The 15,879-nt window shown below is 44.8% G+C and overlaps 1 protein-coding gene, 1 long non-coding RNA gene, 1 other non-coding gene and 1 pseudogene across 3 annotated transcripts in view; all 4 read right to left on the bottom strand.

Annotated features, from left to right (window-relative positions):
• Window positions 1-4,225: 4,225 nt before the first annotated feature.
• On the bottom strand, window positions 4,226-7,212 carry LOC135538341 (cathepsin E-like). The gene is made up of 6 exons (XM_064964261.1): window positions 7,180-7,212; window positions 6,515-6,627; window positions 5,988-6,168; window positions 5,588-5,705; window positions 4,918-5,036; window positions 4,226-4,429 (listed from the first exon to the last, which is right to left on the bottom strand). The coding sequence occupies exons 1-6, from the start codon at window positions 7,210-7,212 to the stop codon at window positions 4,226-4,228; spliced, it is 768 nt and encodes a 255-aa protein (XP_064820333.1).
• Window positions 7,213-8,292: 1,080 nt separating this feature from the next.
• The window catches only part of LOC135538338 (uncharacterized), a 21,785-nt gene continuing 14,198 nt past the window's right edge, over window positions 8,293-15,879 (bottom strand). The window contains exon 2 of the long non-coding RNA XR_010455404.1: window positions 8,293-8,385. This is a non-coding gene — a long non-coding RNA (uncharacterized LOC135538338). The remainder of the gene's footprint in view (window positions 8,386-15,879) is intronic.
• Window positions 8,293-15,879, bottom strand: part of LOC135538333 (T-complex protein 1 subunit beta-like) — an 11,670-nt pseudogene continuing 4,083 nt past the window's right edge.
• LOC135538348 (small nucleolar RNA SNORA47) lies at window positions 11,616-11,757 on the bottom strand. Its single transcript, XR_010455408.1, has one exon. It is a non-coding gene; the product is annotated as a small nucleolar RNA SNORA47 (small nucleolar RNA).

Below are 15,879 nucleotides of genomic sequence, written 5' to 3'. Positions count from 1 at the left end.
CCTCTGCCTTGTGCAAGGAGGAGCAGGAGGAGCACTGCCAGAGCCCTGCAAAATGACCTCCAGCAGGCCACAAATGTGCATGTGTCTGCTCAAACGGTCAGAAACAGACTCCATGAGGGTGGTATGATGGTCCGACGTCCACAGGTGGGGGTTGTGCTTACAGCCCAACACCGTGTGACATTTGGCATTTTGCCAGAGAACACCAAGATTGACAAATTCCGCCACTGGCGCCTGTGCTCTTCACAGACAGATGAAAGCAGGTTCACACTGAGCATGTGACAGACGTGACAGAGTCTGGAGACGCCGTGGAGAACGTTCTGCTGCCTGTGACATCCTCCAGCATGACCGGTTAGGCGGTGGGTCAGTCATGGTGTGGGGTGGCATTTCTTTGGGGGGCCGCACAGCCCTCCATGTGCTCGCCAGAGGTAGCCTGACTGCCATTAGGTACTGAGATGAGATCCTCAGACCCCTTGTGAGACCATATGCTGGTGCGGTTGGCCCTGGGTTCCTCCTAAGTCAAGACAATGCTAGACCTCATGTGGCTGGAGTGTGTCAGCAAGGCATTGATGCTATGGACTGGCCCGCCCGTTCCCCAGACCTGAATCCAATTGAGCACATCTGGGACATCATGTCTCGCTCCATCCACCAACGCCACGTTGCACCACAGACTGTCCAGTAGCATGCCCAGGCGTTGTAGGGAGGTCATACAGGCACGTGGAGGCCACACACACTACTGAGCCTCATTTTGACTTGTTTTAAAGACATTATATCAAAGTTGGATTAGCCTGTAGTGTGGTGTTCCACTTTAATTTTGATTGTGACTCCAAATCCAGACCTCCATGGGTTGATAAATTTGATTTCCATTGATAATTTTTGTGGGATTTTGTTGTCAGCACATTCAACTTTGTAAAGAAAAAAGTATTTAATAAGAATATTGAATTCATTCAGTGTTATTTTAGTGTTCCCTTTATTTTTTTGAGCAGTGTATATATATATATTTTTATTTTAGCCCTTTTTTTAAAACCAATTTTGTGGTATCCAATTGTTTTTAGTAGCTACTATCTAGTCTCATCGCTACAACTCCCGTACGGGCTCAGGAGAGACGAAGGTTGAAAGTCATGCGTCCTCCGATACACCACCCAACCAAGCCGCACTGCTTCTTAACACAGCGCGCATCCAACCCGGAAACCAGCTGCACCAATGTGTCAGAGGAAACACCGTGCACCTGGCAGCCTTGGTTAGCGCGCACTGCGCCCGGCCCGCCACAGGAGTCGCTGGTGCGCGATGAGACAAGGATTTCCCTACCGGCCAAACCCTCCCTAACCCGGACGACGCTGGGCCAATTGTGTGTCGCCCCACGGACCTCCCGGTCGCGGCCGGTTACGACAGAGTCTGGGCGCAAACCCAGAGTCTCTGATGAAGGAAGAAACCACATTGAAAAAGTGGCAAGTTCGGTCCAAAAAACTGTTTTCACAAAGTTTATTGTAGTAGAGGTTTCACAATGCTTGTTTCCAAACCAAAGTAGATCATTTTACGACTGTTCTATTCAATAGTTGGGGTCTACAAAAGCTTCAATATGAGGTCCTAAACCTGACATGAAAGTGCATCTTTGTAGCTGTGTGGGCTAATTTAGTCAAAATGTTTGCCTTGAGGTATGTTGAGCCAATGGCCATGGGGTAAATTGAGCCAATGGCCATGGGGTAGGTTGAGCCAATGGCCATGGGGTAAGTTGAGCCAATGGACATGGGGTAAGTTGAGCCGATGGCCATGGGGTAAGTTGAGACAATGGCCATGGGGTAAATTGAGCCAATGGACATGGGGTAAGTTGAGCCAATGGCCATGGGGTAAGTTGAGACAATGGCCATGGGGTAAGTTGAGCCAATGGACATGGGGTAAGTTGAGACAATGGCCATGGGGTAAGTTGAGACAATGGCCATGGGGTAAGTTGAGACAATGGCCATGGGGTAAGTTGAGACAATGGCCATGGGGTAAGTTGAGCCAATGGTCATGGGGTAAGTTGAGCCAAGGGCAAGTTGAGCCAATGGACATGGGGTAAGTTGAGCCAATGGCCATGGGGTAAGTTGAGCCAATGGCCATGGGGTAAGTTGAGCCAATGGCCATGGGGTAAGTTGAGCCAATGGACATGGGGTAAGTTGAGCCAATGGACATGGGGTAAGTTGAGACAATGGCCATGGGGTAAATTGAGCCAATGGCCATGGGGTAAGTTGAGCCGATGGCCATGGGGTAAGTTGAGCCAAGGGCAAGTTGAGCAAATGTAAGTGTTTTCTTCCCAGGCGTAATGCAAGGCATTATCACCGGTTTATGAGGTAACAACAGGGCCTGGGTTAAAATTACAAAGGGTTTGTTAGGTGTTAAGCCTGTGTTAAAATTACAAAGGGTTTGTTAGGTGTTAAGCCTGTGTTAAAAGATGCTTAAAATGATTAAAAGACACACAAAAAAGTGATTGTGTTGAATTGTGTTTGGCAGATAAAGTAAGACATGATTTTAAACCTTTAAATCAATAAGAGAAATTCGGCTTTATTTTCTTATTTGATTTATTTTTCCTTTATTTAACTAGGCAAGTCAGTTAAGAACTAATTCTTATTTTCAATGACTGCCTAGGAACAGTGGATTAACTGCCTTGTTCAGGGGCAGAACGACAGATTTGTACCTTGTCTGCTCGGGGATTCGATCCAACACTCTAACCACTAGGCTACCTGCCGCCCCATAGTGGTTAAGGGTGTTGGCTTGAATCCCTGAGTCGAATAGGTGAAACGTGTTGATGTGCCTTTGAGCAAAAGGCCCTTAACCCTAATCTGTAACTCACTCTGGATTAGAGTGTCTGTTTTATTGACTGGATTACAGTGTCTATTGACTGGATTACAGTGTCTGTTTATTGACTGGATTAGAGTGTCTTTATTGACTGGATTAGAGTGTCTGTTTAATGACTGGATTAGAGTGTCTGTTTATTGACTGGATTAGAGTGTCTGTTTAATGACTGGATTAGAGTGTCTGTTTAATGACTGGATTACAGTGTCTGTTTATTGACTGGATTAGAGTGTCTGTTTATTGACTGGATTAGAGTGTCTGTTTATTGACTGGATTAGAGTGTCTGTTTATTGACTGGATTAGAGTGTCCGTTTATTGACTGGATTAGAGTGTCCGTTTATTGACTGGATTAGAGTGTCCGTTTATTGACTGGATTAGAGTGTCTGTTTATTGACTAGATTAGAGTGTCTGTTTTATTGACTGGATTAGAGTGTCTGTTTTTATTCACTGGATTAGAGTGTCTGTTTATTGACTGGATTAGAGTGTCTGTTTAACGACAACTGAAAGATGTCCCCCATAAGTTTTAGCCTACAGTAACCTGTAGGTCTGTGTGCCTGGGTAGTGTCCTTTACCATCATCATCATCATCATCATCATCATCATCAATAACAACATCATGATGGGTAGACAGTCAGATATACTCTGTGGTCCTGGGTAGTGTCCTTTACCATCATCATCATCATCATCATCATCAATAACTACATCATGATGGGTAGACAGTCAGATATACTCTGTGGTCCTGGGTAGTGCATTTACCTTCATCATCATCATCAATAACAACATCATGATGGGTAGACAGTCAGATCTACTCTGTGGTCCTGGGTAGTGTATTTACCTTCATCATCATCATCATCATCATCATCAATAACAACATCATGATGGGTAGACAGTCAGATCTACTCTGTGGTCCTGGGTAGTGTCCTTTACCATCATCATCATCAATAACTACATCATGATGGGTAGACAGTCAGATCTACTCTGTGGTCCTGGGTAGTGTCCTTTACCATCATCATCATCAATAACTACATCATGATGGGTAGACAGTCAGATATACTCTGTGGTCCTGGGTAGTGTCCTTTACCATCATCATCATCAATAAGAACATCATGCTGGATAAGAGCGTCTGCTAAATGACTTAAATGTAATGTAAATGTAATGATGGGTAGACAGACAGATATACTCTGTGGTCCTGGGTAGTGTATTTACCATCATCATCATCATCATCATCATCATCATCAATAATAACTACATCATGAAGGGTAGACAGTCAGACATATGCTGTGTGGTCCTGGGTAGTGTCCTTTATCATCATCATCATCATCATCAATAACAACATCATGATGGGTAGACAGTCAGATATACTCTGTGGTCCTGGGTAGTGTATATGTGTTCTGTACCTACTTGCTGAGGTAGAAGGAGAAGATGGGTTGGTCCACAGACTTCTGGTTCATGATGCTGTCGAAAACGGGTGTCCCCAGTTCCTCAGCCAGGGAGGGATACCCCAAGCCCAGCACCCCGTCAAACTTAGCCATGACAAAAACAAAACCTGGCTCGTACACCGACTCTCCGAACTCCTGGTTTTTCACCGTCAACGGGCCAATCTGGACAACCACAGGGACGTGTCAGGTGAATTAATTACTGTATACATGTCATCCCACACCTGATAAACCAGTTAACGTTGCATTGTATACGTGATGCTGTCATACTAGCCAACGGCTCAATCCTTTCAAAACATTTACACCTTCTAAAGTAAACAAAGCATCAGTAAACAATGTTGCCCCCCACAAATGATGCAGCCCCCCCCCCCCCCTCTATGGCACGATCCATCATTCACCCACGTTTAGTTCAAATAGTGCCAGTGCTGTTAGAAACATTGCATATGAGACTAATGTATGAACGGAGACAGATCCACAGTCATCTCCCCGATTTCACCGTGGGGGACAATGATATATACCATCTAATGATATCATATGTGTTTAATACAACATATTAGACAATCCCCACTAGAAGCTGTGCTGACAGAAATGACACTCTAATTCATTTGGGAAAGTGGGCAGTACAGGGATAGGGGCTAGGAATATTGTGTCACCTTGAGGACTTCCCTGCCCATGATGCCCAGCATGTGTCCCTTGCCATAGTGGATGCCAAACATCCTGCCGTCGTGGATGAACGTGCTGGACTCAAAGGCCTTGAACTTGCGGTGCATGCCTGGAGAGAGAGAGAGAGAGAGAGAGAGACAGAGGGATAGAGGGAGTGAGAGACAGAGGAAAATACAGAGGAATAGAGGGAGGATGGGAGGTAGGGAGGGAGGGAAGGAGGGAGGGAGGGAGAGACAGAGGGAGGAAGGGAGTGGGAAGGAGGGAGAGGGAGAGACAGAGGAATAGAGGGAGGAAGGGAGAGAGGGAGAGAAGAAGAGAGGGTGGAACACAGTGACCTATAGAGGCTAGTCTGCTCTTGTCTGTGTCACACAGTCAGCAGATAAACACTGACTCTAGATAAACAGGAATACATTAGTCTGTTTGGAACAGACTCTAAAACGATAGTATGGAGAAGGTAAATCTGTTTTATAGTGTGGTCCAGTCCCAAAAAACAGATTGGATTAAGCCCAGAAAGACAAATGTCTGTTTACCCGTAAGTACATGTCACATGACCATAATGCTCTTTGGTACCATTCAGATAAACAAGGTTGCTGTAAAATAGTTATTTTGTCCCCTAAGGTGTAGGTTCCGTGAATCCCTCGCTGTGTTCTGAAGTCTCACCACAGGCCTCTGAGACGCAGTAAGAGGATGGAACCCACAGGTCAGACGATCCTGTATCAAACACTACGGTGAAGTTCTGTTTCGGGGTACCCAGGCTGATCAGTCCATAGTACTGGGCCTGGACAATCACACACAGGGAATACAATGGCATTTTTTGTTCCCATTCGTGTATTCTGAACTCTATACAGTGTGTTGATCAAGTCTTCAGAAATGTAGAGGTCGGACTTCAACACAGTGACGACATAAAAATATGAGACGTGTTTTAATGTTTTTCAATATACTGAAACTGAGGGTTGTTTTTTCTCCCTCCATATAATACACCACAACACAGTCCCCTGGTAGGGACCCAGCAGTTATTACACTTCAATACAGCTATTCACTTCCATTCAGTCCCACTTACATCCATGAAGTTGTAGAGCCTCTCGCTGCTCTTACCCAGCCTGAGAGAGGGGATACCAGGGGGGTAACACTGGGCGTACCTCCGGTTGAACACATCAGGCTGGTGGTCCCTCATGAAGTCCTCGAGGCGATTGGAGGCTCTCAGCTGGGTACGCACAGAGAGCATCTGACGCAGGGGGATCCTGGACCGAACACACTCAGGTTGGTGGCCATACTGAGCTAGTTTAGATACAGTACTCTTGTCAAACTTTTCATCCACCAGTAAGTCAGACTTTCGACTGCTGAAGGTAATTTGTCCCCGATTGAACGCTTCTTTCATTCCTCACTTACTTCTTATAATGATTCTAATCAGGGTCTGGACGGATTATATATTTTTGGGGTTAAGGGCCCTGGGAACATGCCCGTTCTGTAATCCGAACCTGATTCTCAGGCATTACCATAAATATTCAAGTAAGGCAAAAATATTTTCAAGTATCTTGAAAGGTTTTCAAACAAAGGACAAATGTTTAGGATCTGTTCAGTTCTTACCTGATCAGCCCATGTGCAGTCCAGGAACAGCAGATCAGCGTCAAACAGTCCACCTCATCCTGACTGGTAGTGTCTGTCAGTGGCCGCTGCAGATCAGACTCACTGAACACAGGCTGTAGGCACAACGGACTGGCTGCCGTTCAGCACTGAGAGGAAAGGTAGGAGGTGAAAATGGGTGGGTCTCATTTCCTTGATTCCTCACACGTCCTCTCTTTATGCCTCCTCTGAATTCTCATTCAATGGATTTGGAGGTGAGGAGTCAGAGAAACGCAATTGATATTCTCCAATGGACTTCTGATCCCAGGAAGAGCAGCCCGAACACAGCCCAGCGTATCCCTCCAGGGGAAATGACAGTGAGACAGTAAAACTACGAGGATCTGTGTGTTATGCATGTGGAACGTCCAGGATTGATTGATGCATTCTTGAATGTTTTCAAGTGGATATTGTACTTCCTTGATTCTGGGTATTTGAGATTGCTTGATTCCCAAATATACATAAAACACCTCCTAGTCGAAACATCTATCTGGATACTTTTACCAGACTCTCGGGTTGAGGTGACCGAGACCTGCTAATGATGTTCACGTTAGGTAAATACCCGTGTTGACTAGAGGTCAAAGAGTCAATCAGACGATAACCAAAAGCAGCTCAGGTCGTACAATGTGTACAGAAGGGAATTTAGATGTCAAAGTCAAACGCATGATCGTCTTCTTGTCATGGTGTTATGTTAAAAACCGAGTCATATTCTTAACATTATAGTACATCTATATCCTTTATATGTTACAATACATCTATATCCTTAATGTTATAGTACATCTATATCCTTAATATGTTATAGTACATCTATATCCTTAATGTTATAGTACATCTATATCCTTAATGTTATAGTACATCTATATCCTTAATGTTACAGTACATCTATATCCTTAATGTTACAGTACATCTATATCCTTTATATGTTACAGTACATTTGGGGATCCTAAGTGGCGCAGCGGTCTAAGGCACTGCATCTCAGTGCTGGAGGTGAACACGACAGGTTCGAATCCAGGCTGTATCACATCTGGCCGTGATTGGGAGTCCCATAGGGCGGCGCACAATTGACCCAGCGTCGTCCAAATTTGGCTGCCATTGTAAATAATAGTTAGTTCTTAACTGACTTAGCTAGTTAAATAAAATAACAAATATATCCTTAATATGTTACAGTATCATCAATACAATTAATGTTATAGTAAGTACATCTACAGTTGAAGTATGAAGTTTACATTTAGGTTGGAGTCATGAAAACTTGTTTTTCAACCACTCCATAAATTTATTTTTAACAAACTATAGTTTCGGCAAGTCGGTTTGACATCATGGGAAAATCTAAAGAAATCAGCCAGGACCTTAGAAAAAGATTTGTAGATCTCCACAAGTCTGGTTCATCCTTGTGAGGAATTTCCAAATGCCTGAAGGTACCACGTTCATCTGTACAAACAATAGTACGCAAGTCTAAACACCATGGGACCACACATCCGTCATACCGCTCAGGAAGGAGACACGTTCTGTCTCCTAGAGATGTACTTTGGTGCGAAAAGTGTAAATCAATCCCAGAACAACAGCAAAGGACCTTGTGAAGATGCTGGAGGAAACAGGCACAGAAATATCTATATCCACAGTAAAATGAGTCCTATATCAACATAACATGAAAGGAGGAAGCCACTGCTCCAAAACAGCCATAAAAAAGTCTAAATACACATTTCAAACTCAGGTTCTCAAGGCAGAAAACACTCCACAGACATGGATTCAGAGCGAGTTTTTTATTTATTATTACTTCAGTAAACAAACATGTCCATACAGCCATCTGCATGAGATATCAAGTGCGTTGACAGTCTGGCCTCTGCAGTGGTTCGTCACACAGTGTTACACCCCGACAGACTAAAAGGAGCATGTAGACTAACCAAAAGAGACTGAAGCTTTGATTTTGGGACAACGGTACAGAACACATCAGGATTTTTTGTTTCAAAGTGAGGTATGGTACACAGCCTTGGACAGGAGTATCATAAATACAGGCTATTCTGTTCCCCTTCCCCTACCAGCAACTCCTCTTCCTCACCCCCCTCCTCTTCCTCCTGGTGGTATTAACAGGGGTGATGGTCTGGTACTCGCTTCCTGCAAGGGGAAAGAGGGAGGAATCAGTAAAAAAGGAGGTTTACTATGTTTTCCAGGAAGGAAAAACCACCTACTCACCATTTCAGAGCAGTAATCAAATGATCAACGTACAAAATGACAACTGCACTTGCAAAACAATGTTTTTGACCGTCTACTACAAAGCAGTTTGGGAAAACAAGGATTCTCGACTCCAGTCATGTGGTAGACTTGACCAGAATGAACAAGGCATTGAGGATAGAAGCAGAATACAAGGAACATTCTAGCAGCGGAAGACACTGGACCTGTTCTCCCTCCATAACAGACAGCAGAACAGGGAGACAGCGTGCATGCCAAGAATGGAGGTTTAAGTCAGGCTTTTTGACTGCACCTGCAGCAAGGATTTCTGGAACAATAAGAGAGCGCAGCAGGGTGTGTGTGTGTGTGTGTGTCGTCACCTGGGCGCAGCCTTGATGATGTTGTCGACGCGGAGGATCATCTCTGCAGCTTCGGCAGCAGACAGCAGAACCTGCCTCTTGACCTGGAAGCTCTCCGTCACCCCCATCTCTGACATGTCACCGATGGTCCCCTGGTTCATATCTGAGGGACCCGGGAAGACGGACAGACAGACAGACAGAGACAGACAGACAGACAGACAGAGACAGACAGACTCAGCGTGATGCATCGGATTCACATATTCAATCTGTTTTAATCCATCTGGCCCCGTTCAAATAAAATGACTATAAAAAAACAAAAACAAAAGGTCACAGGTCAAAAGGAAGGAGAATGAGGCACATGCCAAAAGCCCGGTTGTAAACATGGAGGAGAGCGGAGGAGTCCTGGGACGGTACTCACTCAGACCCATGGTGGTTCTCCCCTCCTGGTGAGCAGCTCTCAGCTGGGCCACCAGATCGGCACTGTCGTAGCCGGCGTTGTCTGCGATGATGGTGGGCAGCATCCGAAGAGCTTTGGCGAAGGACTCCATGGCCACAGCCTCTTTGCCCGGTGTCCTGAGAGCCAGGTCTGTCACCACCTTGGCCATCAGCATCTCAGAGCAGCCTGGGGGGGGACAGCAGAGTGGTGATTCTCACACTGGGTTCAGACCGTAGAGGTGGTGGGGGGGGGTGTTGAACTTGTTGTTGGACTTTCAGCCTGTTATTCCCCACAGTATCCATGTAGATGGGCAGTGTGTGTGTGTGTGTGTGTGTGTGTGTGTGTGTGTGTGTATAGACTCACCTCCTCCGTAGACGGTACGTGTCTCCTTGACGGTCTGAGCCAGGACACACAGGGCATCATGGAGAGACCTCTCGGCCTCGTCCAGGATCTGCTGTGTGGCTCCACGCAGCACCACGGTACACGCCCACCTGGGAGAGGCAAGGATGGTCAGGACTTACAATCCAGAGAAAATACGAAGAGGATAAATTCCTGGCCATCAAGCCATTATCCTACTATAAACCATCTCGAACTCAGCCCGCTGTTGTATCAACACTGACCCATGGCCACTCCCGAGAAGTGGATCAGAGTGTCCTCGCCGATCATCACCTCCTCGATCAGCTTGCAGTGGCCCAACTTCACCAGCTCGGGTGGTCGAAGGTGGACGTGATCTCTCCCCCGTGACGAGAGCCAGGCGCTCCACTCCGGAGAAGTCCGCGTGCTCTATGGCCATGACGCCTGCTGCAGCAAACAGCTGCTCTGGGTAGTTGTAGATCAGCTGTCTGGTGATCAATCGTTATTGATTATTACATTACTCACAACGCTGGAAAAACCCTTGATGAATAGGTGAACTTGTACTTAGTACGTGTGTGTGGTGTGTGTGTGTGGGGTGTGTTGGTGTGTACGTGTGTGTGGTGTGGTGTGTTGGTGTGTGGGTGTGAGGTGTGTGCATGGTGTGTGGGTGGGGTTGATGTGTGGTGTGTGTGTGTGGTGGTGTGCATGGTGTGTGTGTGTGGTGGTGTGTGGGTGTGGATGGTGTGTGTGTGTGGTGTGGTGGGTGTGTGTGTGTAGTGTGGTGTGGTGGGTGCGTGTGGTGTGTGTGTACCTGTTGATGAAGCAGTTGATCCCGTGCTTGAGGATCCGTTCCACCTTCTCCTTCATCTTCTCCTTCTCAGCCATCTCGATCTCCGCCACCTTGGCCGTGGAGTCCACTCGCACTCTGGAGCCGAAGATCTGACACAAGACCACACAGCTGGTTGGTTAGAAACGGACAAGGGAATTTTCACACATTTTTTTTTTTTTACAACACTTCTTAAGAGGCTAATAGGAGATAGCAGGGAAGAATATCAGGGACGGATTTAAATCTAATTCACTCAGCTGGAATTTAAAAAAAAAACAACAAAAAAAAACATGTTCCTCGTTGTTTTTCCAGGAGGAGAATTGGAATAGGAGTTTACAGTTCATTTCCTGAATTGATGAAGAACTGACGGTCTGTAACCCTGACAGCATGTGAAAGGCAAAACCTTGATCTTATCGGTGTCCATGCCGGTGTTGGAGATGAGGATGTTGACGTTCTCGAGCCTCTTGGGCTGGTTCACACCAATCTTCTTGTCCAGCAGAAAGCCTGCCGAGACAACCAACACATGAAGCTACATTAAAACACAACACAGAGTAGATGTTAGAACAATCTGTCCTCTAACTAAAAGTGGTTTATTAGAATTAATGTTCACACACACATATTTATATATACACACACACACATATATATACACATACATAAATACACACACACACACACACACACATACATATACACATACATACATACATATATTGCTCAAAAAAATAAAGGGAACACTTAAAACAACACATTTTAACTCCAAGTCAATCACACTTCTGTATTTAATAAGAATATTTCATTCATTCAGATCTAGGATGTGTTATTTTAGTGTTCCCTTTATTCTTTTGAGCAGTATATATATATATATATATATATATATATATATATATAAATAAATAAATAAATAAACACACACACACACACCACTAGTTTTGTGCACAGACGCAACATTGGCTGTAATGACGGTCTCATGAAGCCAGTTTGCTGCGTCGACCTGATTTTCATGTAGGAGGTTAATAACCAGTAATAACAGCACAGTGTGAAGCTGCTACACCTTCTCAATCCTCCAAGAGCCCACACACACACACACAGCTCTGGGTCAGACTAGAGCTCTTTAGACCTATTCATTAGGTCACACCGTAGCAAAGGTTTAGCAACGTGAACCCCCCAGACTACGTTTCTTATTGGTCATCTTCAGGTAATCCCTCCCCGTTTCAGTCAGTTTTACTTCCGTTTGGTACCCTAATGAATATGACCCAGATGAGACCAACTGCCGTTTCTGAGGCAGAGAATATGCATCAGCCTCCCCAGTGGTCTCACCTTCGTCCAGGTAGGAGTCGATGAGGCTGCCGCCGAGCTTCTTGATGACGTGGATGGCCTCCAGGTTACCGGAGCTCTTCAGCCGGAGCACGGCCTCCACGGCCAGCTTGGCAAAGTGGTCCTTGTGGTGGGTCAGCAGCTTGGACGACAGGGTGGTGCGGGAGATGTTCAGGAGGTCCTCCTGGAACTTCACCTGGTCGTTACTGAGGGGGAGAATAAACAGGAGGGGGGGGGAGAATAAACAGGAGGAGAGGGGAGAATAAACAGGAGGAGAGGGGAGAATAAACAGGAGGAGGGAGAGAATAAACAGGAGGAGGAGGAGAATAAACAGGAGGAGGAGGAGAATAAACAGGAGGAGAACAAACAGGAGAAGGAGGAGAATAAACAGGAGGAGAATAAACAGGAGGAGAGGGGAGAATAAACAGGAGGAGGAGGGGAGAATAAACAGGAGGAGGAGGGGAGAATAAACAGGAGGAGGAGGGGAGAATAAACAGGAGGAGGAGGGGAGAATAAACAGGAGGAGGAGGGGAGAATAAACAGGAGGAGAGGGGAGAATAAACAGGAGGAGGGGGGGGAGAATAAACAGGAGGAGGAGGGGAGAATAAACAGGAGGTCATTTTTCACAGCTTAGCAATGTGTGTAGTTGTGTGTTTAGTTTTTATGGTTTTGGATGGGTGATTACTCATCTATGTAAGAGCTTATTAAAAACGTATAACATCTCATGACATTAGCTGAGTTGTGTGATAGAGAACCTATGTTAAACCTGACATCCAGAAATTCTTCATCATTGAATGCCTACCCATGATCCACAGCAGCCTCTTCAGAGCCTGGCGGGCTGCCTGGGTGGCCTTCCTCCAGCCAGAGATTATGATCTGAGGTGGATCTTTTAATGGCGAGGAGCTCAGCTTCCTAAAAGACAAGACACCAGGTTGTGTTCATTTGGGACACCGTAGAAAACCCATTTGCAACGTGGAAACAAAACAAAAACAAGCATTTGTTATTGATCGTTGATAACTTTAGGAAGTATTACCAAGACAACGCACAACAGCTGGTGTTGATAACGGTTTTACTCCCAGGAGTTAATCTCTTCACAACAGACTGCGATGTGAAATACAGAATTAGCTAGATGTGCTGAAGAGGGTGATTAAGGGTTAAGTAAATTGTCCACTCTTACCCTGAGCAGTTCAGCAGCCAATACCGTGACAGAGGTGGTGCCGTCTCCAACCTCATCATCCTGGGTCTTGGACATGTCTGGAAGACAGAAGGATCAGAGGGGGTCTAGGACATGTCTGGAAGACAGGAGGACTAAAGGATCAGAGAGGGTCTAGGACATGTCTGGAAGACAGAAGGATCAGAGAGGGTCTAGGACATGTCTGGAAGACAGAAGGACCAGAGAGGGTCTAGGACATGTCTGGAAGACAGAAGGATCAGAGAGGGTCTAGGACATGTCTGGAAGACAGAAGGATCAGAGAGGGTCTAGGACATGTCTGGAAGACAGAAGGATCAGAGAGGGTCTAGGACATGTCTGGAAGACAGAAGGACTAAAGGATCAGAGAGGGTCTAGGACATGTCTGGAAGACAGGAGGACTAAAGGATCAGAGAGGGTCTTGGACATGTCTGGAAGACAGGAGGAGTAAAGGATCAGAGAGGACAACAACAGTGTCCAGAAAGACAGCATAGCAGAGGGCCACTGCCTTGGGGAGCAGCATTATACCGTGTGCAGGCCTTTCATATCTCCCGACATCTACATAGTTCAATCGTAGCTACATGGCAAGTTCTCATTGGTCCAAATTGTTTATACATTGAACCTGAAATAGAATACTTGTTATTTAGCCATGGGCCCAGTTTCATTTCAGGGAATTATAATTCCTCAACCACAGGCTAGGGCTGGGTTATAAAGTACATCCTGTCCCCTTGTTCTGTGGGGGAGAATCACAGGAGAGAATCATTGAGGACAGGGGAGAATGAACAATTCCTCTTTGAATAAATCCTATTCTCCTCCCCCTGGTTTGCTTTGGGGTCCGTGTTATTGAAGAGTAACATCAACTGCCAACACTGGTGAACATCAAAACTCACCAACCAACACTTTGGCAGCGGGGTTGTCCACTCCGATGGCTTTGAGGATGGTGGCCCCATCATTGTGACTGTAACAGTTCCCTCCTGCCACCTCCAATAAGGATCTTGTCCTGCAAGGTTGTTATTTATTTATAATTTTTTATTTAACCAGGTGGGCCAGTTGGAGAACAAGTTCTCATTTACAACTGCGACCTGCCAAGATAAAGCAACGCAGTACGACAAAACAACACAGAGTTACACATAAACAAAAGTACAGTCAATAACACAATAGAAACATCTATGTACCGTGTGTGCAAATGTAGTAAGATTTGGGAGGTAAGGCAATAAATGGGCCATAATACAAAATACAATTTAGCATTAACACTGGAGTGATAGATGTGCAGATGATGAGGTGCAAGTGGAGATACTGGGGTGGAAAAGAACAAAAATAAATAAATAACAATTTGGGGATGAGGTAGTTGGGTGGGCTATTTACAGATGGGCTGTGTTCAGGTGCAGTGATACGTAAGCTGCTCTGACAGCTGATGCTTAAAGCTGGTGAGGGAGACAAGTCTCCAGCTTGATGACTTTCGCAATTCGTTCCAGTCACTGGCAGCAGAGAACTGGAAGGAAAGGCGGCCAAAGGGGGTGTTGGCTTTGGGGACGGACAGTCAATGTGAGTTTGAGCCATGCAAACTATACCCTTGGTCTAGTTGAGTTTATCAAGTCACGCTATGCACTTAGGGATCGTTTTTTTTGTTTGTTTGTTAGTATAATTGTTCATAATTGGGAATGTGGTATTAATAATTAATTGATGCCAGTGACAGACTTGCTGAGTGATGCATACCATTCCTTTTGTCCCAGGGTACTTTCACCAGATTCCAATGGCGATGGCACCGATGAAGGACGACTGGAGGAAACCCAAAACATTAGTGTAGCACGATATACCGGTAACATCACAGTACCAAAACGTTTAATGATACCAACATTTTAGAATACTTGAATAGCGTAGTACCGTTTCATTTAATACTACAACATTTTAGAATACTTGAGTAGCGTAGTACCGTTTTATATGATACTACAACATTTTAGAATACTTGAGTAGCGTAGTACCGTTTCATATGATACTACAACATTTTAGAATACTTGAGTAGCGTAGTACCGTTTCATATGATACTACAACATTTTAGAATACTTGAGTAGCGTAGTACCGCTTCATATGATACTACAACATTTTAGGAATAATTGAATAGCGTAGTACCGTTTCATATGGATGCTACCACATTTTAGAATACTTGAGTAGCGTAGTACCGTTTCATATGATACTACAACATTTTAGAATACTTGAGTAGCGTAGTACCGTTTCATATGATACTACAACATTTTAGAATACTTGAGTAGCGTAGTACCGTTTCATATGATACTACCACATTTTAGAATACTTGAGTAGCGTAGTACCGTTTCATATGATACTACAACATTTTAGAATACTTATAGCGTAGTACCGTTTCATATGATACTACCACATTTTAGAATACTTGAGTAGCTTAGGCACCGCTTCATATGATACTACCACATTTTAGAATACTTGAGTAGCGTAGTACTGTTTCATATGATACTACCACATTTTAGAATACTTGAGTAGCGTAGTACTGTTTCATATGATACTACAACATTTTAGAATACTTGAGTAGCGTAGTACTGTTTCATATGATACTACAACATTTTAGAATACTTGAGTAGCGTAGTACTGTTTCATATGATACTACAACATTTTAGAATACTTGAATAGCGTAGTACTGTTTCATATGATGCT

The sequence above is a fragment of the Oncorhynchus masou genome, unplaced genomic scaffold (genome assembly GCF_036934945.1).
Source record: "Oncorhynchus masou masou isolate Uvic2021 unplaced genomic scaffold, UVic_Omas_1.1 unplaced_scaffold_942, whole genome shotgun sequence".
Lineage (NCBI taxonomy): Eukaryota > Metazoa > Chordata > Actinopteri > Salmoniformes > Salmonidae > Oncorhynchus > Oncorhynchus masou.
Note: the sequence above shows the minus strand (reverse complement) of the source record. Positions and strands in the feature narration are given on the sequence as shown.

Bases quoted from the DNA above. Each gene is read 5' to 3' on its own strand.
- LOC135538341 (XM_064964261.1), bottom strand. From the start codon at position 7,212: ATGCGTTTGACTTTGACATCTAAATTCCCTTCT. The intron at 6,169-6,514 runs GTAAGAACTGAA...TGTTCGGTCCAG, and splicing joins ACTGCACATGGGCTGATCAG to GATCCCCCTGCGTCAGATGC. The intron at 4,430-4,917 runs GTGACACAATAT...GTGGTTGTCCAG, and splicing joins TGGGCAGGGAAGTCCTCAAG to ATTGGCCCGTTGACGGTGAA.